This window comes from Temnothorax curvispinosus, unplaced genomic scaffold, assembly GCF_003070985.1.
Source record: "Temnothorax curvispinosus isolate PA1 unplaced genomic scaffold, ASM307098v1 QBEX01010053.1, whole genome shotgun sequence".
NCBI classification, from domain to species: domain Eukaryota; kingdom Metazoa; phylum Arthropoda; class Insecta; order Hymenoptera; family Formicidae; genus Temnothorax; species Temnothorax curvispinosus.
In genome coordinates, this window is record NW_020219833.1 from 675,948 (window position 1) to 703,884 (window position 27,937).

General features: G+C 44.7%; 1 protein-coding gene across 8 annotated transcripts in view; it reads right to left on the reverse strand.

The window, feature by feature from the left end:
* The window catches only part of LOC112459665 (fat-like cadherin-related tumor suppressor homolog), a 328,575-nt gene that overhangs the window by 205,377 nt on the left and 95,261 nt on the right, over positions 1-27,937 (reverse strand). For all 8 annotated transcript variants that reach the window (XM_025023890.1, XM_025023889.1, XM_025023888.1 and 5 more), the window contains exons 2-3: positions 13,008-13,974; positions 9,788-12,501 (exon numbers count right to left, since the gene is read on the reverse strand). In XM_025023890.1, the coding sequence (XP_024879658.1) occupies positions 9,788-12,501; positions 13,008-13,843 (3,550 nt within the window). In that variant the 5' untranslated portion in view covers positions 13,844-13,974. The remainder of the gene's footprint in view (positions 1-9,787; positions 12,502-13,007; positions 13,975-27,937) is intronic.

The following is a 27,937-nucleotide window of genomic DNA, read 5'->3' on the forward strand; positions in this document are numbered from 1 at the left end:
AGGAAACTGGCTTAACCACGTGGCGTCGTGTGCAGGTGTGCCTACGGCGAATTTAGGTTAATCGTTCACGCTAATCGCCAGAAGTATATCCTTTGAGCAAGCAACGCGAGAGCTGCTCGTAAAGCTGACGCGCCGGTACGCTTTGCGATCCGCATCGCGCGATGGTGCAACGAGCCACGATGGATCGTTTTATCCAAGTAGAGGTGAAGCATCACGTCGTTCAAACACCGGATACTACACCCACACACAGGCGCACGATTGAAGATACTTTAGCGATCGCTGGTTGGTTTCGCAAGCCGCCTTATCAAACCACGGTTTTACCTCGCCAAACACCGAAATTTTTAGTTCCTAGTTTTTAGTCCTCGCGCGCACGCGATTTTCACGGCTAGCCTAAAACCATCTTTCGCGAGGAACTGAAGTCTCTGGCACGAACAACTTTACGGATGTCACCGTTTAACCGAGGTGAGTGGTTAAATTGAGAGCCGGCTTGTCTGATGTCGAAAAAGAATTGCGGTAAAACCGACTCGGTGAATCGACTCCGTAAGCCAGCGCCAGCAACAAAAGAACCACCGCCATCGGCAATAGAATTCCGCGGATAGACGCTGGCAATGAGAATTGTTTTGAGGATAATTGCTTCCGCGACGGGAAATTCGATACAACATCTCTCTAAAGTAGCACAGCAGCTCCGAGTGCTTATTGTCTTCAATAGAAAAACGACGACTTGTTACAATTTTGCGCTTTTGTCCTACTCGATAAAAGCCATAATGTCGAAAGTCATAATGCTTATACTTGTACTATTTAGCAAGACCTTAATACGACAGTGAACAGTGAACATCTCCATTACACACATACATATGTACTCTCCTACTACCCCTTCACCTATAAAGAAATGTCTCTCTCGAAATCATATGTAACTTTTGTACATAACGTTTTTTCTGATTACTTGAAATAGCAGAGATATTTGAGATAGATAGAGTTGACAGGATACTCTGTATCAACGAAACAATCAATAAGACGACCGATTTAAAAACGCTTTGTCGAACTTCATAGAGACTGCGGATGCAATATTCAGAATGCCGCACTCGGTAATAACGACGCAAAAGGTTCTGTACATTGCAAACGCGTCGAGTATAAATTGCGAAACTTTGTTTCATATAAATCCATTCGAACTGTCAGCATCAGAATGTACGGCGGGAGCCACGCAAAGTGAAAATTGATGGTTCCGGATCGGACAGGAAGATTTTTTCACGGTTCGGCGGATATCGAGCCGAGGTGATAAGCAATGAAGGGCGCAGGATAGAGCCAGCGAGCCGTATCCGGCGCGGTGTAACCGCTCTCAATCGAACCATGCGTTTCCCGGGATCGCGTGTATGTAATACGAGCAAACGCGGTGATTCTTGCAGGAAATCCACGTGTACGAACTACCCACGAAATCTGAACGGCGCGGTGCGCTCGGCCCCGACCGCGTTCGATATTTCCCATATTTAATTCACGCTCGACAGGCTCAGGAACATTAGAAACGTCTCGGAAGCCGAGGGAATTTCTTCAGAGCCTCGGAAAGAGTTTCCGTACAGACGTCTGAAAAAGTTGGCCGCGGTAGTATCCGGTGAAAAAAATGATAGCTACCGAGAGCAGGCGGAGAAGACGAGCAGAGAAAACCGAGGAGAGAGGGAGGGGAGGGGAAAAAAGGGATTGCGATACGACGGAATGGGCGACTTCTCGAGTCCGCCAAGAGAGAAACTCGTTGAAACATTTCCGCGACAGTCGTGCGCTGGCTCAATGCGATTTTCAGCGAATCGCGGTTACCGTGGTACTCGAACAAATTTCTGGTTTCCGTACCTTACTGGTACCTGAAGTTTCTTTTTCCCATTTATTAGCTTGTTTGTAGCGCAAATTGATTTATACAAGACTGACGCGACTGTAAGCGTAAATAGTTCCTCTAAGTAGATGGAATTCTCTTCCGCGAGATAAAACGAATAGTCTCGAATCCAGACTTTCTGCTTTAAAATCACTCGACATCTTATGCTTTCTGAATTTCAAAGCGCTGTAGATCACCATTACAAATACGTCACACAGTCACACATACAAAGTAGAGTTAATATCGAGAGATTTCCCCGCAAAAAGTACAATTTGATATTTTTTGTAAAAGAGACGAACGCGAAAAACAGTGCGCCGGTTTTGAAAGGAGCCCGTAGGCGTCGGAAGAGATGTCGCATAGGAAACAGCATATACGTATTGCCCTGTGCAAAAGCCTCTAGAGACGACGATCCATTCTGAACTTTCCTGCCGTCCTTCCTTCTTTCCTTTCCCATGCATCTCTGTATTCTCTATCCGTCTTCACTATTGAGCTTTCATGCAATATCCCCTTTTCCCCCGTTTCAGTCATCTCGTTTTTCCTGTTTACAAGTGGTCTATTTTCTATGCAGTATTCAATCGGTCATAAAATCCACACCGACCGCCTTCCGCAAAGTGGGTGGAACTTTATTCTTCCGGGACATATTAAAAAACCCCTGCGCGAAAGATTCTTTCCACCACTCGTTTCTGCCATATGGATATAGATGGGAAAGTATACGTAAAAGCGTTTCGAACAAATACGCATTGAAATAATCGTTGACATGCCAATCGTAAAATAATCCGAAAAATACCCGATAACGTCGTGCATAACGTACATTTATTCGCGAGTCGCGATATCTTGCCGTCGTTAGAGTTTGCTTTCATTATTTAATGTGACATTTCATGCTCGTTTGATTGCGTAAACTCCGTGACTTATCTGGCAACAGCCAGAGATAGCGGTCATAACGAATGTATATCGTAATAAGCTATATGTATCCATATAGCTGCATATGACTGCGACCGTCACTTTTTCCACTTACGCGCTCCAGAGCGACTGTCTCGAACTTTACGCTACGTGTACGACGAGCGCATAATTACCGCGGGTGCATTGTGCCATTCGCGTAGCTTTTATTCCCCGAGACGAGTGTTTTTCTCTACCTTTTCCCCCTTTTTTTATGGCGCGCCCTGACGTGCTTTCAACGAGATCGTTAGTGGCGTCTCCAACAGAACGCACTCAGCTACCATTACGCTCACGCTAGATGAAAACGAATTCAAGAAGCGAGTCGATTCCAGTTATGTCTCGCTATCGCGGAGGTTCTTGAAGTTATTTTTAAGATACGAAAAGAAGCTCGAAGTTGTAAACTCGATCAGAACAGTTCGCACTCGTTGAATATTTCCGCTCGCAAGATTCCGGTATGAAAAGAGATGATCGTGCGATATTAAGATGTTCTTTTGAGATTAAATTTTTAGTTAATAAACGTATAAAGACAATGGCAAATTAAATTAATTAACTTCCTGATACGCACCCTTGAAATACGGTACGTTGTTACATTCTTCACGCAGAGAAATTAAATTTCCTTATCATTAGTAGCTAGTAAATACGATAAAGCGGTTTACAAGAGAAACTATCGTGCGTATAATAAGAAACTGCATAGACTCTAAAGAAGGTTTTGCATTTTAATCATCGCGGTTAAAAACATAATCAATTTGTGGGGAACATCGTTATTTCATAACGCTGTAGACTATACATAATAAAAGTGCTTAACAAAGAAACTTCTGTTTCTTAAATTGCAATTTTTCCTCGACTGTGCCATGTTACAGTGAGAGAATTTAAAGTTTCGAGTAAAAAAAATATTTTGATATTTTCAACGATTAAAAGTACAGGTCGTCGTTTAGCGAACGCAAATGAAAATCTTGCGTATCCTCCTAAGACGCGCGGAGAAATAACAGCTGCGTGAATAATGCGTAACCATTTGACACGACGCGACGGGACATTAATTAAGCATTCACGACGCGAATTTGTACACGCAACACGTGTGAATGGTGCGTTACGGACGTGACGTCGCGACACGTCGAAAACGTATACTTTACGACATTACATTACAATGCCGTGCTGGAATCTTGTCGCCTGCATTACTTATGCGATTTATAATCGGACGCATCTCGGTCAACCCGACATCAACAGTTCGCGAATGAATTTCTCGATTGCGATTCATAATCTTGACGATGCGCTTGGCAATCACTGTTTGCGTTTGATATCGACTCGATGAATTTTACGTAAAGATAAAAAACACATCTTATTCAAATCATGCCCATCCTATTCGAATTACATGAGACAGATTTTTTTTCACAAATGAAATACGTATTACGCTGCAGCGGAGCGGAAATGAGCAAAAAGTCTTCCGTGACTTTCAAATACGGCAAATTATTTTTCAATCCGAATATACTTTTATTGTGCGCCGTGAGGGGGACGTGGAAGCCGCCGGTAAATAATAAATTCGCGTATCGTTACAAGATATTACCGTGTGCGGCTCTCGTCTACTCGACCATGCTACGCGCCTTAGAGTGGAATTGAGCGCCGAGTCGAAGTATTTCCTTCTCGATTTCTCTCGGCCATACAGCAACAAGATGTTCCGTCGCTCTCTATAAATAATTGAGTTTATGGACACGAGTAAAAGCGCGCTTTTAAGTTCCGAACACATTGCCTCCCGCCTCTTGACTTGCTCGACGATAGTGTTCCCGTTTAGTTTACGACAATATTCCCGATCCTTGAAACGTCTCAGCCAATTTTCTTACAACTTACATACACGTCGCGCATTTATACATGCGCAGAAATATAGCGCGCTCGGCGTGCGTATTTTCTTAGCCAGGCTTATAAATATTAAAATCTGTATAACGACCATGGCAAGACCGTAATAACGAAATGAATAAAATTTCGTATGTAATATAAAGGACTCTAACTAACGAATCTGAGGCAGCGAATATGCAGGCGTAGGATGCTATGGAATAGTTTCTTGATATTGCTATTTTAAACACGCCCACAACGTCGCCGCAAAAATACTGTTCTCATACATTTAGGAAAATCTCACTGTATCACGGTTTGTTAACTAGCAAGAGTATTTCTGTGTAAACACCCGCGTAATTGCTGTGGACGATGCAAACGCTTTATTGCTGTGGGCGTACATATTATTAGGTATATAGAGTACCGCGTCTCGCCACTTTGCGACCTGGTCGCACTCGCCCGCTTTTCGCCGGTTCGTTAGAGCGTGACACACCCTTATTATTCTGGCACAATATTTAAGCAGAAGCTCATAACTATTATCTGCCCACATCAGCCGGATAAACCACGTAAGCCCGACCAAACAGGTGAGAGGGAATGGAATTAATTTAGCATCAACAATTTTTCAATCAACTTACGTCTCGGCCAACAACGCGAGATAACACGCTCCACAAACACGATCGTGTATGCGCGCCGCAACCGGACAGAATTTTACGTATTCGCGTGTAAAATCTTTCGCGAGAGGTAAGCCCTAACAATACCAGACTCCGATAGCTTAATGGCTCCGCTCGCGCTGCGCCGGTACGTTAGATGGTGGTTGTTCTTCAGCAGAAGTACGTGAAAAGAGAAGTACGATGTCGTCGAAGTTGACTTTAGCACCGCCGCGACGTAATTATTTAGCTGCGTCGTTGCATTAAAGACGAGAAACTGCGGAAAATGCGGAGGAGTGGCGAAGCAGGCGTCTGTATTCGAAAGCCCCGCTAGAGCTGCTCGATAATACAGAAGGCACTCCGGATAGATGAATATCGCGAAACGGTTTATGAGATGAACAAAAGCACACAACGGTTTGTCGGCGAAAGCAATTCCGGACGAATTTACGACCGCTATACGCCACGTATAATTTACGATATTATTTGCCGATATGCCCGAAGGAAATGTCCAATCGTTAAATATCTTCCGGAAATTTTTTGGTCGCATCCGCGTGGACGTTATCAAGGGCTACAGATTCTGGGGAGAGCAAAGTTCTATAACCGTTGCAACTGTTCGATACGTATTTACAGTAAAACCGATTACGTCTCATTCCAGCATTGCAGTGGATAATGACAATCGATCGAGAAACAGTTTGTTGATTCCAATATACTCCAATACACTCAAGGTGGAGAATTTCCTCGCAATTTGTAAGGGGAACTCAACAATGCGCGAGTTAACATCTCTTTAACCTTTTCAATTGAACGTCGAGTTAGCACAAGTTATTAACACGAAAATGTTAACACAATTCCGTAACGAAACAATGATACGCAAGAGACACACGTTTCTCGCATCACGTGAATAGCGGTATCTCTGTGCCCGCTCTCTCGCAAATTCCTCGAATTAAGGACATGTCGGTTTTATCAAACGAAAAGGGATGCAAGGCTGGAGACGGCTTTACACAGGATTATATAAAGGCAAGAGAATGGAGAGAAAAGGCGAGCGGAAAAGATCAGCCATTTCCGAATACCAACCCATCCGCTTTAAAACGCGCGGATCGTCGCGAGCTTTCCTTCGTATCGCGCACGATCAAACTCGCCGAGCTTTTGGGGAACGCTCGTTGATATATAAAGCTTTATTAATGGACTAACGCTGCTGCGCAACGCCTGCGGCCAGTACAGAGTGGACAGAGCTGGTCGGAATGACGTGTTAGCTCGCTTACCGGAAAACGCGTCGCCCGGCTCTCGTTCGTCGGCTGCCCCGCAAACTAGGTGTGGCACTTTTCTACAACGATCGGAGCTTAATCGCGTTTAGTCGCGGCGCGTCAAGCTGTGCATCGTTCCGACGCAAATTGTGCTGATGGGAATATATTGTTTTGGCGGAGAGAAAGGGGAGATATAGGAAAAAAGCGAAGGGGAAAGAGGGAGAAAGGAGGGAGAGAAAAAATTGAGATATTCTTGTAAAATACCATTGTTATAGAAATTAAAAGTCCTGTATAGATAATGTAGAATGTGTGCGAGTTGACATTTCTTAATTGTGATAAAAAGGAACTGCTCGACACCCAGCGAACAATAAGAGCAAAGGGCCGATCTTTCAGTTTGTAATAGCACGCGCCGTACTTTCCGATCCCGGACGATAATGGCTCTCTCACGCGACACGAGGAACATTGACTTACGCGTGAATATCACGTGCCCGCCATAGATCCTAAGTATCCGCCGGGAAATTATTCGCGACTTAAACGGGCGCTGTGACAGGTATCGCCACCATTACTGGCACCACCGCCCGACACCGTCACTGCCATTATCACCGCACCACAACTCCCATCGGCACCGCCGACGTTACCGTTCGTGCTTCTGACACCGCGGCAATACACCCCGGCGACTTATGAATATTTACGCCGGTTGAATATGCATACTACTGACAATGTATTATTTTTGCTCGACGGGAGATCAATATACTACCGCGCGATACACACATATACGTGAAAGCAGAAGTGTACAACGGGAGCGCGTGCGTGCACAGGGTGTTTCGAGTTTTATCGTATCAGCTGCTAATAACAGATTTTGCGCCGAAAACGTAGAGGCACACAAAGTGAAACTTTGATTAAAAATAGAAACATACGGACCAAGATCTTTATCTTTCGTTTAAATTGAAAAGAAAGAGTGACCGCAAAAATAGCCTCTTTTTTTACCCTTGAATTTAGACTTCTACTTAGTACTAAATGATAGTCTATAATGAGTCATGAATCCTCAGAAAGTTTCAGATTGAGCCGGCTTTTTATTTTCAAAATATGGAGGGTCAAAGTTGGTTGCGTATTCGCTGTTTTAAAACGTTGAAATGGAAATTTACATAATAATAGGTTCAAAAAACGTATTCGTTCGCTGTTATGTGATTATTTACAGGTATACGCAAATATATGTTAGTATAAATGTGATTAGATTGAGTCCCCTCGCCTCTCACTTTCGGGGTGCTTGATTAGAGTGAGTCCCCTCGCCTCTTTTTTTTCAAAGCCGGCTCAATCTGAAACTTTCTGAGGATTCATGACTCATTATAGACTATCATTTAGTACTAAGTAGAAGTCTAAATTCAAGGGTGAAAAAAGACAAGGGTGAAAACATGCTATTTTTGGTCTGTTTTTGCGGTCACTCTTTGATTTAAGAAGAGATATTTGATTTGAAATTTTATTTCGCTGAGAAAATTTGAATATACGAGGTTCAAATAAACGAATGACTTCTTATAAAAAACGAACAAAGACTTTAAATTTTGTAAAGATTGCATATTGACGGTTGGCAGATAGATCAACACCGTATGTATCCGTATCAAGTTTATATACATGCTGATGCACACGCAATATACAAATATATTTACTTCAATATACAGTGTATTGAGTGTATACGATCGTATTCTATTTCAGCGAACATTGAAAACATCGAATAACTGAAAGCAACGACTGTGAGCGTATATGTTTTTTTAACCTGCGTCGATACTTTTCGTCGTGAGAGATGAGCTATTGTGGAAACCGAAAAGATGACCATCGCATCGTAACACATATCATGAAAAAAAAAAATCGTTCTTGTCAGTTGAATAAACTTGCAAGCACAATCGCGTTAAACTTTCAATGCTGCCTAACGCGAGCGTCGAAAGTGTGGTTTTCGCGTGTCTCGTGAATTAGCAAGAAACCTATTTCGTCTCGAGACATTCGTCCCGCCCGGTGCATTCATCAAGAAACGATCATCGGTGCATTATGACCGCGCGCCGTGACCGACGTGGCACCGGTACACAGGAATTAGCCATTAAGCGGAATGACGTGCGATTTCTCGAGAGACGTTTCCGCGGTGAAAGGAGACTGCCGGAGAAATTTAATGCGCCTCGCGCACTCGAAAAAAGGGGGGTCCTGCGGCACCGTAATTCAATTAGGCTCGCTGCATCGAAATTTAATGGGCCGCGACGCTGCAACTTCGCCTTGGAACGGTGCCACGACGCGTCCGGCGCGGGCCGTGTCCGATGCAGAAAGGGCACAACGCGCACGTTGCGCGCCCTTTTGTGCCTGAAGGGCCAACAGAAGTACCCGGAAAAGAGACGAAAGAAAAAAAAATACGGACGTTCCCGTGCACGTACAATAAGCACCAACGAACGTTTCCGCGCGAGTTCTTTTTTTTTTCGAGAAAATGTCACGTACTTATGATATATAAAGCTGTATTAATATTTATAATATAATTATATTAATTTAATTAATTACATTAAAAGTTCAAATTCAAATTGAAAATTCAATTGCAAAAATAAGGAATTAAAGTATTATATTTTCTATTAAATTATTTAAAACGAATTTAAATTTTCATACATGCGCTTTAACCTCGTGTTTGAATTACAACATATGTCAAATGCTACCTCTCACGGTTACTGCTCGGCGTCTCCTATTTATCTACATGGGAACGTCGTGATTTATGAATATGTAGACACGACGTCTTTTTTTTCTAGATCTTTTAAAAGTACCTATTAACGTGAAGACATTTACGAACCCTGGCTAGCATATACTAGCAATGCTAGTTTTGACGAGTAAATTGAAATTGCTGCTACGAGGTCGAATGTGTTTAACTCGTTGCGCGGGTCTCCATTCGTTGGTTATTGAACGGGATATTGGGAAATCTGGTGAGGCCCAGATACCCGTTTCGTTCCCTTCCTCAAAGGAAGCGCACATCTTGCGATATTTGATTGGAAATTCTTGAATTCAATATGAACGCAGCGATTTACGTGGAGCGTATAGACATAGAAGTTATTTGCCGAAGAGTGCCCACAGCCAATATCGATTAAAGTTCAGTGTGTTGTAGAAAATCGCAATCTCTCTATCTTCATTTCAATCTTTTAGACGAAAAGAATTTTTCTGATCGCACTGCTGAACGATTAATAACGAATTAGCATCGATTCGCTAGTATATTTAAACGGTCTACTTATTTTTTAAATAATCTATTATTTTAATTAATCACTCACCTTCGTTGTCGATGGAGAAAATGCCGACGCCGTCGCCTCCATGAATGCTGTATCCAATTCTCGAATCTCCACCAGGGGGATCAGCGTCCTTCGCTCGAACCGTAGTGACGAGGGTGCCGATAGGTTGGTTCTCGAAGACACTCGCGGACACGACAAAGTCATCGAAGACTGGCGAATGAAGGTTCTCGTTCACGTCGATCACCTCGATCACGAGCATCGTCTCGGAAGATAAAGACGGCTCACCGCGATCGCGCGCGACTATCGTCAGCGTGTGCACCTGCCGCTCCTCAAAGTCCAAGCTCTGAGTCGTTCTCACCGTGCCCGACACCTTGTCGACCTTGAAGAAACCTTCGCTCTCCATCGCGTCCGACAGGAAGTATTCCACGTCGCCGCCTGCGCCTTCGTCGGGATCCGTGGCGTCCACAACGGCCACGACGGTCCAAACTGGTACATCTTCGCGGATCTTGACGTTGTAACTCGACAGCGCAAAGGTGGGCGCGTTGTCGTTGACATCGTCGACCGTCACTCTGACGAGCGCGTCCGAGTACAAGGGCGGGGTGTCGTTGTCCTTGCCGCCATTATCACGCGCGCGGATCCTTAACTCGTATATCTCTTGTCGTTCCCTGTCGAGCTTTCCGAAGACGCTCAATACGCCCGTCACAGGATCCACGCGGAAGTCATTGGTCTCCGTCACGAGAGAGTAAGTGACGCGCGCGTTGTCACCGAGGTCGGCGTCAGTGGCGTTGGCGCGCCATACGTTAGTGCCGTTCAGCGCGGTCTCGGAGATCCTGAAACTCGCCAATGACTTTTCGAACTTGGGCGCGTTGTCGTTGACGTCCAAGATGGTGATCGGCAGCATCTTCGAGGCGGATTTCTGTGGTTTTCCCAGATCGAATACACTTATATTTAGGTAATACTCGGTTTCCCGCTCGCGGTCCAGATAACCAATCGTGTTCAGATCGCCGGTATCCGGATCGATGCCGAAGACGGAGTCGCGGTCGCCGCTGGATATAACGAAAACGAGCTTGCCGTTATAATCGAGGTCGCGATCGCGGGCGCGTATTCGTACGAGAATCGTGCCGAGCTTGAGCGACTCGTTGACCCGTATCTCGTTCGGGAAATCGATGAACTCGGGCGCGTGCACGTTCTCGCCGTAACGACTCGGTATCAGAGTGTACTCGTCGTCCCGCGACGGCATGTTATTCTTCTCCGCTGAAGCGATCGCGTCCGTCAATCTGCGCGCCACGCCGGTGTCGTGACACTCGAAAGCGCCGGTCTCATCCGTCAGGATTCTCGCCTGCGAGCCCAGATTCCGTTTGGCGTTCACAAGATGTATGTGCACGGGATTGACGTCCGCGAAGTGCGTGCCGTCGGTTGCGGTAACGTTGATAGTTCTCTCGGTGGCCTTGATGTCCGACAGATCGCAGGCGACCGAAAGGACGCCGCTGGCCGAGTCGAGGGCGAAGCAACCGTCGGAATTGCCGGACACTATGCGGTAACTGACGATGTTCCCGGCGTCGAAGTCGATCGCGGACACGGTGATGATCTCGGAGCCGATCGACACGTATCGCGGCACGTGTCCGGTGCAGTCGATCCGCTCGAACTGCGGTCGATTGTCGTTCACGTCCCGCAACCTCACTCGTAATTGCATCTCCGCCTGACGCCGATAGGGCAGGCCCCAATCGCTGGCCCGCACGTGTAGCAAATACTCCCGCTTCATGGTCTCGTAGTCGAGCACCTGTTTGGTCTTGACGATACCGGAGAAATGATCGATCTCGAACGGCACTTTCTTAAGGTTGTCGATACTGTAAGATATGTAGGCGTTCTCACCGGAGTCACGATCTTTCGCGGTAACTCGCACGACGGACGTGCCGGCCGGCTCGTTCTCGTCCAGCAGCACCTCCATTTCCGGCTGGTCGAAGATCGGATCGTTATCGTTGGTGTCGACCACGTTGATCTTCACTTTCGCCGAGGATTGCTTTCTCGTGCCGGCATTACCTTGATCGATCGCCGAGACCGTGAGCGTGTAAAACGCCTTCTTTTCGGCGTCCAGATTGACGGCCGTGTACAACATACCGGTCTCGGCGTTCACGTGAAACTCGCCACCCTCATTGCCGCCGACTATTTCGAGATACACCAATGCGTTCTTCCCTTCGTCCGCGTCCGTGACCTTGAGCCTTATGATCGGCGTGTTAATGGGCGCCGTTTCCGGCACCTTGACCTCGTAGATCTCGCGACTGAACACCGGGGCGTTGTCGTTCACGTCGGCCAAGTGCACCGGCACGAATTTGTAACTGTATCGCTGCGGCACCCCGCGGTCCATTGCGCGCAGGGTGAGATTGTAACCTTGTAGCGCGGTCTCGCGATCGAGCAGATGCAGTACCTCGATGTTGTACTCGCCGGAGCGCGGCCCGCCGGCCGGACGCACCCTGAAGTGGCCGGCCGGATCGCCGCCCACGATGTCGAGGCTCGCGATTTGGCCGTGTACGCCGTCGTCACGGTCGATCACCCGCACGATCGCGTAGATGTCGGCGTTTGAATTCTCGACGATGTCGGGAAGCTGGTGCACGTAGATCTCGGGCGCGTACAAGTTCACCTGCCGTACCCTGATCGTGACCCTAGCGGTGCTCGCGCGGCTGGTACCCGCGTTGCGGAACAGAGCGCCGCGATCCTTCGCCAGGACTACCAGCTCGTGTATGGCGCGTTCCGCGTACCTAACAGAGAAAACGAGTTGTTTGCTAACGTTACAACACTATGATGATTCTATAGATAGTTTATGGAAACTATGAAAAAAAAAGAAGAGTTTGTTTGACACGCTAACAAGCTCCGCTGGAGTACAGCATGCAAAAATGAAATGTATAGTCGCAATGCTGTACAAAATAAGTACCTTTAATATGCAAATTCAGAGAAGAAAATAACAGAAAAAATATAATCTCAAAAATTCTTAAAGATATACATAATATTTATCTTTCTAAAGGTATAGTCAAATCGTTTGTATCTGAATTTTTTCTGAGAATGGATAGAAAAATAAAGTTAAATAATATATTGCAAAAATTAGTTTACGAATTTTCATTATATTGCAAATCAATCAAATAGTTCATTGATTTCGTTCAAATTAAACTTTCGAATCTCGAAGCTCAAGCATTTCTGCTTCGTGAAACAGGTCGCGATTACGCAATTTACTCTGACCGAGATACCAAAAAAAAAAATATGCACTTACCTGAGCGGTCTTGTGAGCGTTATTACGCCGCTGACCGGATGAACGGCGAATTGATCGGTCTCCTCGGCAAAGCTATAGTAAATCTCGCCGTTTCTGCCGAGATCGGCGTCCTCGGCGATTACCCTGAGTATGCTGCGATGCAAAGGCGTGTCCTCTGTCACGGTGGTCTCGTACTCGATCGGATAGAACAACGGATTGAGATCGTTCGTGTCGAGAATCGTCACCACCACCGTGGCGTCCGCCTCGAGCGCAATCACTCTGTTTCTACCGTCGCGTTTGCTCGAGGTGGCACGCACTTCGAGCACATATCGGTCTTTGCGTTCGCGATTTAGCACGTCGACGTTGCTGGTTCGAGTCCGAATCAGGAGGAAGCAAAAATCACCGACCGTGCGCTCCTCCGCTTTAAAGAACTTTTCGCGATCGCCGCTCACTATGCGAAACTTTACGTCGACGTCACTGTCGGCGGACGCGAGCTTTATGCCCATCCGTTCCTCGGGCACAACGTACGTCTTGCCAATGGAATTCTCGGGAATGGAGACATTGTATAGAGATTGCGTGAAACGGAACTCGGGTCCCGAAAAAAGACTCGCGTCATCCTCAAACGTGATCGGCAGGTTCGTTGCGGTGCCGATCGACGGGATCGATGGCTTCATCGAACCGCCGCCACCGTTGCCGTCGCCGCCGTCGCCTTCCGCGCCTCCATCTCCGCCGCCACGTGGCGGTATCAGAGTCGTTGGCACGGGGGTGTCGGACGACGGGGAGCCGGCCGTGGCCACAAACAGCCACAGCCACAACCATGGCCAAGCATGCAACGCGCGATGCTTCATCCTGTGCATGATGGTGTCGCTAGCTCATCGTCGGTCCTTGTCGACAAACGCTTCCACCCGGTTTGTCTTTTGCCCGGCAGAACAAGGCCACTGCGAGGCACGAGACTTCTGGCCCCGTTTCGCGTGTCGACGGCGGTCACCTGAAACAGTAAACAGCGCCAAAGTTAGAGACTGAGCGACTAGTTAGGCGAAGATGAGAAGAGGCCGGTAGTCTAGCACGTAAATACAGTCAAGCGACAAGATCCAAGATTATCTTCCACGACAGCTACCGAGTTCCACCCGATTGAGCACGAAGACTAGACTAGGTTTAGGGGAGGAAGTTAGGACGAGCGGATGGAGACCAAACTCCCTTCCGGTTGTGCATTATTGATCGACGGCACGATCGACGGTACGAAACGGTAGATAAATCACTGGAGTGTGAGACGTTGCGAATACTCTACTATCCGAATCAATTATTTATTGATGAGACTCTTAACTTCGCTCAATTGTCCATTTCGCGGAATTCCATTGAACGTAAAAGGGACAATCAAATGCAATTATGTATTCGTTACGTCGCTTCGATGAAATACGATTGTCCCGGAAGAGTACTATAGAATATTCACGTATCGAAACGCAAATTAAAATTCCATTGACATTGCAGCGCTCGATCGAGTACGCCAATCGAGTTCATTTCTTGCTCAGAAGATTCAGGTTAAATTATTCTTCGTAGAGAAGTTATAAAATATTCCGCTTCTACATATATGTATGCATGTGACCCCAATCAAAGATATTTTTTTAAATACGCAAAATAAAGGCAGTAAAAAATATTAGCGTTTATGTTAAACAATTACTAAACAAATATACATTTCTCTGCTGGTCATTTACGAAATAGAAATTTAATTTACTGGTTACAGTAATTACCAAGTTTTTTATTCATCTTTAGCAAAAGCGATAAAAGTAGAAGCGAGAGTGGTACTTAGGAAGTGTTTCTTTCTCGAGATATAAAAATATTATTTTCTTTAAAGATACACCAAGCCAGATTAGTAGTGTCTCGTGAATTCTAGCCAGTGTGACGAACACTTCGCCGTCCGACAGTTCCAGGACCAAAGCTGCGATATCAACGACTGGTGTCAGGATGCAGGTGGGATACGATAGAGATAGAGGCTACCAGGATTTTGCCTATCTTCCCAGTGTCCCGCACTCGTATACTCTCTAATCTTGACCAACGATGCCTCCGGCCGCATTTGCACGAACCGATGTATATGCCGCGCATTTGACAGCTCGGTATCGATACGTCCGCCCGCCGCGCCGCGCCGCGCCGTTGGAATAGGAACGATACATTACGCCAGCGAAAGCGCACTGCGCAAATCCGAATAAATAACAGATCACGGGTAGCTCTCCGCTTTCCGTTGTGGAAAAGAGATTTTGAGATGTTCGCCAACGAGAAAATCTAAATAATTATTAATTTCAAATTAACCAACGTTTGTTTCTGCTCGGAAGTGGGAAAGACCGTGATAATCTGAACAAGAATGAGCGCAATCGCATCATTAGAATCGCGTTTTCTCCGGTCGCATAATTATCTCTTGGAGATAAGACCTCGAATCGCTTCGTCGCTTGCGAGTCGCGAAATCGCGGAGAATCACGGAATTGTTTTCCGCGTCCGTTACGGCGCTCGAAGTTATTCCACTCAGAAATTCGTAAGGACGACGTGATTATTATTACAGGGTGCATCCGCTTTAACGACAAGCGGAAAGAAAATTGACCTTTAACTCCTATCAAGTAAAACGTGGAACATCAAGATACGTCTCTGGTTTTCGCGCGCGAGAAAGTTTGCGTTGGACCTCGGAGCCAATTACGTAGCCACTGATTCATAATCGGCGTAATAAAAAACCGCTTAAATGCGCCGGGCGCATTTTCCACCTCCTCGCAATTCCTGCATGTGCTGCGCTGTATCTTTTCGTGATAATACACCCGAAGAACGCGCGCATGCAAGAAAAACGAGGCAAGCGAGCGAGTCCGCGCCAAGTTGGCGCCTCTGCAACATTCGCATATTACGTTGCTACCGCGTCTGAAGCCTTGCACCTCGCCTTGCACCCAACCTTGAACGCGTCGCCAACCAGTTGACATTCTCTCGCGCATTTACAATTTCGATACGTTAATGAGATGTTTCGTTTTCCCTTAAGCAAACCGAAAATTGCAAAACTGTCCATTACCAAAGATTGGATTTAATATTTTAAACGATACAAAATTAAAAAAAAAACTACAAAAATAAAATGTAATCTATAAAATATAATTAAAACGCTGTATCACAACAAATAATTGTTTTACAAGAAAGATGAAGGAAAAGAAATGAATTTAATGTTTTTTAAATTGAGAAATAAATTAAATTCCACAAGTTCGCTAGTAGCGTTTAACGCAGTAGCGTTTTGCGCGCACATCTCAAATAGCGACGAAGGTGTTAATCGACACACACGACGTTACATTTCTACGTAAACGTGACAACGTTTGCCACCATATCAAGTATGCTCTTCAGCAATCATGTCGACCGCGGAATACATTTTCCTCGGATTTATCCTGCTGCATTACACGGTCAAGTCCAGAGGAAATCCCGTTGCAATCTTCCCAAATATATTTGCATACGAGGCCGGATATGTAGAAAGACTCGAGTCTACGTGACTCTGCCGCATGCATACGTAAATAAAATCAAGTTTCTTCCATATCCGCTTAAATTCACTTCGAGATATCTAAGAACGACAGATAGACGAATAGAAGATAGACGGAGATGTTGGCACAATTTCTTCCGCAATCCCTTTCTTGCCTTTCCTGACGTTCGATGCCGCTTGCGGAACGCTCGTCTAGCTGGAATGACTACCGTGACAAAGTGAGATTATGTGGATATCGAGAATGACGACGGACGTCTGAGATTGTACTCGACGGTTTCCCGAAAGCCGTGGGGCTTTCTCTCCTCTCAAAGGAGTCAAGACACCGAAGCTGAATTGCAGAAACAACGAACCGCGACACAGAGCCTTTGACAGTGCGGCGCAAAAACATTCGAGCGAAATTACGCGCTTCTTTTTTACCTGTATCACCCCGCTTTTCCTTTTTTCGATGAGATTTAAACGGCTTTGAACTCGCCACGAAAAGTTGAGCGAACAACGGATGAATGATTTCGTACCCCGAAGGCGGTCTTATGGCGTTCGGAGGTCGCGACAATGCTCGCGCAGAAACTCGTTCTGCCAGTTAAATCGAGCATGAATTGCGATGCCGCGCGCAGAAAACGGAGCATCGGTCTCGCAGAGATATGGCGGGGATTTAAAAAATGATCGAGGGACAGATAGTGACGGGACAAAAAGAAAACGGCGCGGCGCGGCGCGGCGTGGCGGATCGCTCGAGAATATTCCCGCGATATTTTTTCGCACGAATAAACGTACGTTTGTTCCCCCAGCCCCGGTGCACTGTCGGCGAGAAAATGCGGGAATCGCCCGGTTGGACGAACGACGAGCGAAAACAACGTACGCCGTCGGTATTTCAATGCGAAATACGCGAACGATCGCGCGTCCATTTGAGGGACGAACGACCGCGGAGTGCGCGGCACGAAGAGGTCAGGCGGACGATGGACGGAATTAATTCCCGAGCTCGAGCTCTACATGTTCTACCCGTCGTCGTTGTAACGAATTTTGTCAGTTTACGGAGCAAACATACCTCGCCGTCTCATCTCAACCTGCAGGCCCAAAAAAAAGCAACCGATGCTCGCGTAGCGATGCGAAATATTCGACGACGGTGACGCAATTATTCCGGAACGCATTCGCGGCACCCAACACGTATTTGTATTCTCCATCCCTTCACGAAGATCGAAACAAAGGGACAAATCCGATTAATATCTGCGATTCCGTGCGCAGCGTAATCACCCTGGATTCGTGCCATTGGCTTTTATCTTTTCGATGCAACAAAAGAACATTATTGTTCATCTATTTATCGTAATGGTACTCGAGAGCTTGCGATGCTGTTTCAAGTGCACGCTGAATTATCTAATAGCACTGCGTTCTTTTCACGGCGTAAAAATGTCTTAAGCTCTCTTGATATCATTTTTTTAAACGTTATCGTTATAGTTCTTACAGGTAGAAAATAATTTTTATATAATTTTTAAAGAATGATTAACCTGAGCAAGTTATTGCTGCTTATCAACGAGAGGAAAACACTCCAAAAACTTTCAAGACTGAGAGCTACGAATTTTAAATTTGAAGTTAAAATTCGAGATAAGTTAAGACTCGAGATTAAAGCAGCCTATTCATTATTATTAATTGCCTCGTGTCGGTAATTTATAGATTGAACTCGTTATCAACACTTGCACTTCCGTGCCAACTTTATTTCTTACAGGTGCTCTTGAGAACACGCCAGGCTTTTTATCGGACGATATCTTTTCTTATCTCTGCCGAGGGAGGGCGAGCCGTGCTCACCAACACACCAACACGCCCCGCATCCAAGATATCTGCTTAAGAGTATCTTAAAATACACACCGGTATCGAGGTTTCTCAATAGGCCAACACGCATAGCATTTCAAGCATTTGCTATTTACATTCCCACCAGCGTTAATCGTAGCTGTAAATAATGCCAATTTACTCACTAAAATGTTACAAAAATAAGAAATCAGTAAATAAGAAAGTCTTCAAACAGAGAATATTATAATATTTAATACATGGCATTGGTGAATATTCCTAACAGAAAATATAACTCGCGTACAAAAATGATAGAACAAAGATACTTATTTATTACTGACTTGGAGGTTGAAGTACCTACCCAGTCATATACAATATTATTCACGAGTTCACAATAAAGCGAATGTCTGTTTAGAAAGCCGTCTCATTCGCATTATATAAATAGATATTCCAAATCCGAGTACGGACTCTGGTACACGGCTTGACAAGAACTATTACTACGTCGTAAAACCGGCGTCTCACTGTTTAACGGAATTATCCGGGTGAGTTTCAGTAACACTTATCTTTTCACGATTTATAGATCGCGTTTCCCTCGGCCCATTTTGCCTTGTACTTTATAGCGACTCGCCTCGAAAGCTCTCGCGGAAGAGCATTTTCTCGACGAGCAGCGGGCCAAGTTTCCCGACGGAGTTGTAGTCGCGTCGATGCAACGGTCCCGAAACGATGGGTATTGCTAAAAAGATCGAACTTCCTCTAAGCCGTTTATTGCACGTCGCACCGTTATGTAGATAGGATTTCTTGCACCTAGCCGCGCGCGAAGTCTCGCGAATTGTGTTATACTCCAATATACGGCGTCTAATGTGCAAAGTTTTGACAATGTCGAATGCACCGTGGAACCGAGCGAGCAGGCCCGGGAACGTACGTGCTTCTAGGCGTTATTTCCATTTTCTCTCTTCAACCACTCTCGTGCCTCGAGTATCTCCGCGAGCTCAAATTGTCCCGAGGTTTAATGCACGTCATTTCCGATGCTAATAATGCCGCTCTCACTCGACTCGTGCTCGACCGCGTAATTGCAAAGGAACGCGCGTCGTCGATAAGAAAATACCGTAACGTGCCGACACCACGTTGGCGCCACACAAACGACGTTAACTCTTGCCTGCAGAACGATCGCATTCGGAAAAATGCGGCTTCATCTGCGCATGAATATGGTGAATCCGATCATCACTTTGTAGTTTACTTGATGAATACGCCGACACCGGATTCATTATAGTTAACTTCATTCAGCGTTTCTCTCTCTTCTCGCATTTGTGAAAAAGAAATAAATATCTGACGATCAGTTAAGTGTGCAATAGATGCTGTAGTGGCGGAAATTATGCAGAATGCAATCCGAAATGTCCATTTAATACGAGATTTTTCCTGGAGAAAGAGGATTTTCGTGTTTCGTTGGCAATCCAGTTACCTGCGTACACATGAAAATATAGCTCGATTCTTCATCCTTACATGGCGAATGCAGCTGCAAATCATGCAATGCAGACGGCTTGTTGAGTATCCAAATGAAGAACTAGCGAAGCCACTTCGGCGAAGTGCGGCTGCCGCTTCTGAGACAACGTATCCACCGAGGCGCTCATGCGAGCGCAACAAAACGTTGCAGCGCGGCTTTAAAGTCCGGGTAGAAGAAAGGCGAAAACAAGCAGCGGCGAAGATCGTGCACGATCATTACTATACCATTTTCCCCGAGAGAGACCAAGTGAGGAAAAAGGGAGAACGTACTAAGAGCATGCGACAAAAAGCGATAAAAGCGGCGTTCTAACTGCCGGCACCTTCGAACGTAATCCAGTAATGCAAATACGATTCTCGGCCATGATTTTCTTACTTCTCCCGCGCGTATCGCGATGCAAATCTTTTTCGAGCTCGCTGCAGTTCTTACATCGGCGCAATTTAACGACGGCCTCAGAATTTCGTTTGCAATCGTTCGGAATACCTATGTCGTAAGACGAAAAATTCACGATATATATTCCCGTATTTAGATTTGTATTTTATCGTTGTTTGTCATCCGTGTGATACGTATCGACAAAGCAAACAATCTCAGCTGGTAATCCTGTAAAATCTCGTAATCTAAACTCATGTTAAGTGTCCCGAACAATAAAACGGGATACCGGAGGCTAGGTAAAAATTTTAGACCGCTGCCAGCTGAACCGTTTTGAAATCTCCGAAATCGTCTCCCCGAGATTTTTCCGCTTCATTCGACCCCAGCCGGTAGGCAGGATACGGATCGCGCGATATGGTCTCGTCTTTCAAAGTGGGATGCAACTGCAATGGCGAACAATCGCGCTGACGATCGTACCAGCGTCCAGACCGTCTCGCACCCCTGGTGAAATGAACGAGGACAAGCTCCGTCCTCGTTCGTCGGCCTCAGGACCGACCCGGCCAGAACGGGCCCACCCGCATTCGGACGTCGTCCTTGACAAATAGACGCTGGCGATTAAATCAATCCGGCGAGATATGGCCTCTCTCGCGCTAGCGCGACACGTCACGTTGCGTGGCCCCGCTATTTATGTGCTTCCACGCGATCGCGATTCTGAATCAGAGCTGAGCGAACGAAGCGGAGCGGAGGGTAGCACCGGGACACCGCACTCCGCTTCATCGAATCCCGCCTGCCTCTCGTCGGCTTTTCGGGTTGCCGGCCGCTGCGCTGCGGAGAATCGATTTGTTAACTCGCGCCAACTTTTCCCGTCGCGCCGATAAAGCCAATCTCGGGTCTGGCTCTTAATAACGACCGATGTTTATATCCCGCTCCGCGGTTAATTGTCAACGCGATTATTCTTTAGGATCGCAGATCAACGAACGCATTCGAGTGGTAGCCACCTTTTTGCGGAAAACGAGAGGATCCTCCCTCTGGCGCCGGATATAATTCTCCGAGATATGACTCGCTGCAGCGATTATTCCGGATAAATTGGAGTTACGGTCCTTAAATCGTGCAGCCATATTTAGTGACGCGGCGGAAACCAGTTCACTCTAACAAAGGCTATATACGAGCATACATTGGCGTTAATAGAGTGTACGAGTGATCCTAATGAGGTAGACCATCGAGCGAGCGAGTGAGCGAGCCGAGCGTGGGTACCCGCGTACCATCAAAAGTCCGATACTCGACCGGAAAGGACAAAACCGACTAACTTTATGCGGCTCCCATTCGAAAGGCCGTGTAGGATTCCACGACACGTAATGGATTTATTTCCAGGGTCCACAGCACGGGCGTTGTTCTTTCCCTTATCCCCGGTACAAGATATAGAAAAGCCGAACAACCGGCGAAACCGTGCTCGAGAGAACTGGGGAAAACTATATATGTAGACAGGTACACTCTCTGGTGAAACACCCTCTTTCAGATAATCATCACGAAAGCAAATTGCCGCCATGGAAAAATGAGCGGACTGTGTCAAAAGAGACCTCGGTATAATTTACGCGTATTTTTTAGTAAATGACACTGATCGCATCACAGTGTGCCAGAACGATTACGAAAGAATGTACACAGTTGCATATTTTTAGCTTTAACCAACATATAAACAGTTATAAGCAAATACGATATTGCCGTATGATAGCGTGGCGTGTAAATTAGTAGACAATAATATGCATATGTAAAATTAACGTGCCTGCATAAACGTGTATGTGTTAAAATCTTCTTTGTTTCCTTTGCGTGACGTTAAAACTCCCGCACCGCTAATGAACGAAACTCAAGGCAAACTCGAGAGAAACATCCGTCGAATATTTATCTGAATCAGGTAATACTCAATGACAATTCAGAGGCAGAGGCCTATAAAATACCTCTCTACCTACTATTGGAATAAAAATAAAAATTTAAAGAATATATTCATATATGAAAAAAAATACTGTATTACGGTTGAAAAATGTTATGTATTAATTTAATATTGCTGTGCTGGAAATCTTTTTTAAAATATTATTGGATAATATTAATTCGTCTAATTATACACACACACACACACACACACACACACGCGTCAAGAATACGCCGTTTGTGAAGTCTGTAGTTCTTGCATTAATCCTATTTCTTTATTTTTCCACGCAATGATAACTCGTGTTTCGAATCGAGTGTATTTCAATTTAAGGGAAATATCTATACAACATATCTATCTCGGGTTAAATCTAGCGCAGTTAATCCGATTTAAAAATTAAATATGTTTGCGTAGAATATTTTCTATACAGTGAAGAGAAGTATCAATATATCCGGGACGAGTATGTCGACACTCGAAACTCATTCCATTACTGAGTGCAGCAATATTACGCTTTTGCCTGACATTTCACGAACGGCAAGCTGTCGTCGCGCTTTCATGTATGATTTTTATCAGTGTTTACTGATATTGATTTCGCGTTGTTCCCACAACTCGTCAATCAGTGCTTTATACGCCGAGCTCAATAAACAGAAAATAAGAAAATAAAAGATAGCTAGGTTATAAAATTCTTTTCTTCGTCAGTGAAAATTAACAATAGTAATTATTTGATCAAATTGACGTTTAATATCGTAGTGTTACATTAATTTCGATGTTTCGACACTAGTTTTGTGTCCTTATCAGGAGTTTACTAAAACAACGAAGTCATGTTACATAAAATATATATGGCACAAGGAACAAAGAACGTAGAAAGGGAAAATATATACCTGTCCCATACAAAAGATTAGCCGCACATAAAATTCCTTGCAGTTTTAACACTTTGTCAAATTTCAATGTGGAGGATCCGCGATCCATCCTTAATTAATCGTGCGATGTAGCACCGAATCAAGACATAAAACTGCAAGGAATTTTATGTGCGGCTAATCTTTAGTATGAGACAGGTATATATTTTTCCTTTCTACGTTCTTTGTTCCTTGTGCGATATATTTTATGTAACATGACTTCGTTGTTTTAGTAAACTCTTGATAAGGACACAAAACTAGTGTCGAAACGTCGAATGAATTAATGTAACACTACAATATTAAACGTCAGTTTGGTCAAATAATTACTCTTGTTAATAAAAGATAGTTTACGTATTTATTTTTTCAGTCGGAGTCACTTGTACGCGTTGGAATAAGTTTTTGTCGAAATAACACATCAACTCGGACCTTTTTGCAACATAATTAAAACTAAAATATCTTTAAGTCTAGCTGCAATTCTCGATACTTATTTTATGTTTAATACTAGAACTGTCGACGATTAACGTGTACACGAAGAGAATTTTCTCTTAAAATTTACCCTGAAATCATGGTAGTTGCGGACAACATATACCACCAAGAATTTTATGCGAGCTATTCTGATTAATATCTACTGATATCTACCATAATAAAAAATATTAATACCTATTACATTAAAATATAAAATATGTTTGATTAATTTTACTAAAATATATCTAGGACAATAATTTTTCAAAATTTACCAATCTGATTGGTAATTTTTATCACGTTGTTTGTAGAATGTCTTTTGTATATTTTAAAAATTCCTTGATTGCCAAATTGTCCTAAGTTTGTAGTGAATTTAAGGGTAAAATATAACAAAAAATTCTTTCCGTGTACCTATTTCTATATTTGAAAAAAGGAAAATTACGTAATCAATTTAATCATGTACATATTGTAACAAAAAGTCACGAAAAATCTCAGAAAATGCATCGTTATAAATTTAATAAAAGATTATTTTGACTGCTTTGGTGGTTTTAGTATTGACCGACGAGCGCACAAGTGCGACATAATAGAAATTCAAGTAATGTAAAACTTTTGTGCAAAAGTTTCTGTAGTCATGTAGCCACAGAAGAGATGAGAAGCACAATTTGCCAACTCATCCTTGTTCCAGCAAGCTCCCAACTGGAAAACGAAACACGTGAAAGGTTCCTCTCACGTTCTTCTTGATACTTTTACGAGTCGACCGATCCGTGATCTAATTCGACATGGGACGAATGGTGCGCGTCCAGCGATTCCTTCCTGATTTTTCGATTGGATCTCGCCGGGTCGTTTAGTATTGTCCCCCGATATCACACCGCGAGACATTTCGATCTCTGGACTGCGGCGCATTGTCCGCGCTCGTGCACAGTATTAGGCGATTCGTTCCGTACGTCGGAAATGGCGTCGCGCGCGCTGGAGAGACGGGCCTCCTCTAAGCACATATAGATTTTTATTATTGCCGTGTTATTTATCATTGCCATTTCCTTTCCAATAAAACCCCCATTGTGCCTGAGTGACGTTGAGCGGCCGGGTTATTTATAATGATTGCCGTCTTGCGTTCGCGCGAGCGAGTCCTCCGGATGCGCGCCTCGCTCTATCGTCGTCGGCAGCCGTGAGCCAGGCACCTGTTGGTTCTTTACCGAGTGAAATATAAATTTGATGACGACGATAGCGCTCGCTCGCTGCGTGGGCCTCGGAGATGCGGAGGTAGCGCGCGTAGACAGCGGCCCGACGGGATATTAAATTCCTGCGGTCCGCGTTTTACCTGCGCCGGCGTTCTGTCCATTATTTTTGTTATTTCGACCCGCGTAAAGAATTGCGCCGGGCTGCAGCTCGTCGACACGCGCGTTGTTGTTTTCTGTTATCCGCAACTTTTGCTTTCGATACACGATACGAAGATGTATTATTTTCTGCTTTAATGATATTCTCAGGAGCTCTGGTAGAAACGAGTTCTTCGACGAATAGATTACAAGATAAAAAAAATCTCCGAAAGAATTTCTCGCTAATTTTTTCGCCTCAGTTGCAATTTCGAGTAATCGTACTACGTACAACACTTGTCGACCAACGCTCGTCTTGCGACGCGGATACATTTTAGTACGTCCCGCGCTGTGTATTTAATACAACTCGGTATTCAAGATTGCGCGTTGATTAGCAATAAACGGATACAACTTCGATATTACATTCGCTATGACATGTCATCTTGTTAGTGAGGTATTAGATGGAACGCGTGAGAGAGATGTACGTATATGTATAGATACTGGCAAAATGAGACGTGCGGCTGAACGTTTACGATGATGTACGCAAAGTAGAAAGACAGCATTATCGACCGTTGCCCTATACAGAGAGCTTTGCATTACGTTAGTTTCATACAATGTATTCGTTAGTTACACTTGAGTAACTAACATGCGGATAATGAGGATTGCGAACAAGTAGAATAAGAGCTAGCGGCTTAATTCAACAAAGGGTTTTCTCTGTAGTACGGGAAGGTAAAATTCAGATAGAACTGCAAATTTATGAAGAATGTAGAAACGCAATCAGACCGTATTTGCGTCAGACTTACGTGGGATTATTCGATTAAAGAGCGATGCGTTACATTTTAAACAAAATTTATTTGAGTGCTTACTCTGGTAATACCCGATAGAAATGAGATTAATAAAATTTACTGAATTTCACTGAAATGGGAACACACTTGCTTTAAATCTCAATACGCTTAAATCTGAATATATTTCAATTCGTCTAGCTGAATAAACATTCTAGCGCGAAGGAGAAAAACAATAACGTGCAAATAGATTGCTGATTGTTCGTACTGTCACTGGCAAGAGCAGATTTTGAAACGAAGTGAAAAGCCCATCCAAAGAATATTTTTTTGCTGACGAAATAGGTCGGAAGGTCGCCCGATCGTGTATTTCGTCCGCGCGGCGACCATTTGTAATCCCGGCACAGGCAATATTCTCGTTCGCAATTATTCTTCGATAAAGCGAATTTAATCGACGATCACGAAGTGCTCGTGTCGAAGAGCGTACGATGCATTCGATTCGTATTTTGGTCTCCACACTTGCTCGTCGTCGCTGCGGTAATACAAAAACGAACGTTGGGATCACGTGCCGACTATGGAAAACCGAGTATGGTTGATTTAGCGATTGAACGATTGCGCAAAATTTTATGCTTTGTATTATACGTCCCGCATCGTTGAGAAAAATACTTTGTTCGTGAAAATTCATATAAATTCAACGTGAAGAATTATATCGATCCCATGATCAGTACGTTTACAATATTTTAAGTACGTTTACAATATTTTAAGTACGTTTAAAAACATTTTAAATCAAATCAATTTTCCTTGGGAAACTTTGCGCTTAGTAATTTAAGATCCAATCAGTATGTATAATCACTGCTTCGTAACGTCACTGCCCCGACCGTAATTCTTTATCGAGGAATATTTATGACCGTGTTGAAGGTGTTGAAGGCGTTGAAGGTGACTATATCATCGGCCCCGCCGTTGTTCAAAGCAAAGTTTATAATTGCGAGATAAAGTTCGCAATGGTGGAGTTACGTCGGTCTTTACTAGGTGCAGAATTTCTGGCGAGAAACAGCGCGAGTATACCTCCAAGTCCGACCGCCCCGATTTCCCGCGAGCGTAAGGAAAGTCTAGAGCACACGATATCAAGCCGGGTCGTTAGTCACGCCATTTCGGATTTAGCCGGTCGTTACGCCAACTGCATACCGTCCTTCGGGGGCTTCGAGAAGATTAGGGTTTACGTTCGCGCGGTCGCCTCCTCTCGCAGCGTTTACATTAGGCTCGGGCTCGCACGTACGGAAAACCGATATACCTACGCTACCTCAGACCAGAAGGTCTGTGGTAGGTGGGCCCCTCCTTTTATCACGATGACCTCGATCGCTCCAGTACCCCGTTGGGAAGTACATAATCGGCGGCGTGTTATGTTAATCGTTCCTCTATCGACCAGCCTCGCCGAACATAAGTCCCGCTCGTCCGCGCGCGGAACGCCGAAGCTATCTTCCGCGTAATGAACGACCCTGTTAAATTATTACGGTATCGAGAGGGAGAAAAAGAGAGAGAGAAGAATGCGAGAACTGCCCGATAGACGCTCTTAATTTCCACGTTTTCGCGGGCGTCCGGAACCGCTCGGCTCTCGAATCGTATCGATCTCGACGCCACTCTCGCGGGCGTCCATCCAGCTTTGTGTTCGAGCGACGCGCCTCACGCTATGTTGGAATGCAAAGGAGAATTCTACACTTTGCGGCAAACCGCTTGTTTCATTCTACCTTTCCGCGCGAAGCCCAAACGAAATAAAGGGCGGGATAGCAATCAAATTTTTCGCTCGTCGCGCAGAGTGAAATAAATTGTATTTGAGAGAGATATTCGAATATCGTTAGGCGATAAATAACTTAGCAATATTGCTTCGAATTTGTGTTATTTGCACGTTCCGGCATTTTAAATAAAAATTGTATTTTTCTTACTCTTTGAAAATGATCTTATTCGCGAGAATAAAAAATACCTCGATAAATGCGTAACTGATGAACGTGATTTTTTTTTATAAAAGCAAAATATTTTTTGCTTAAGGAGCAATGACTAAAAAAAAATCATTGCAATCAGTGCAAAAATAGATAGCACGTAATCTCTCCGACCTACCCTATACAACAACCTTCTCAGTTACAGAAAATCGCGGAATTCGAAATCATATTTGAATATTGCCATTCAGGCACGTCCGATATCCCGACGGTCGCTAAATGATTCTTTTCCCTCTCAAGGGGCTTCGTGGTTTTCGAAATTACGCCAGTTCTGGCATACATTTCGATCCAACGAACCGCGAACGTGACCACGAGGGAGAAATTCGCGAGGGCGTGCGCGCCGTTACCATCAGACGTCGAACGAGTTGTTTTTTAGTTTGATTTTTTTTCCCGGGACTACGATAAGACGAACAGCATACGTGTAGCGTACGAATGATAGCAGCTGCGCGTGTGTTGAATATT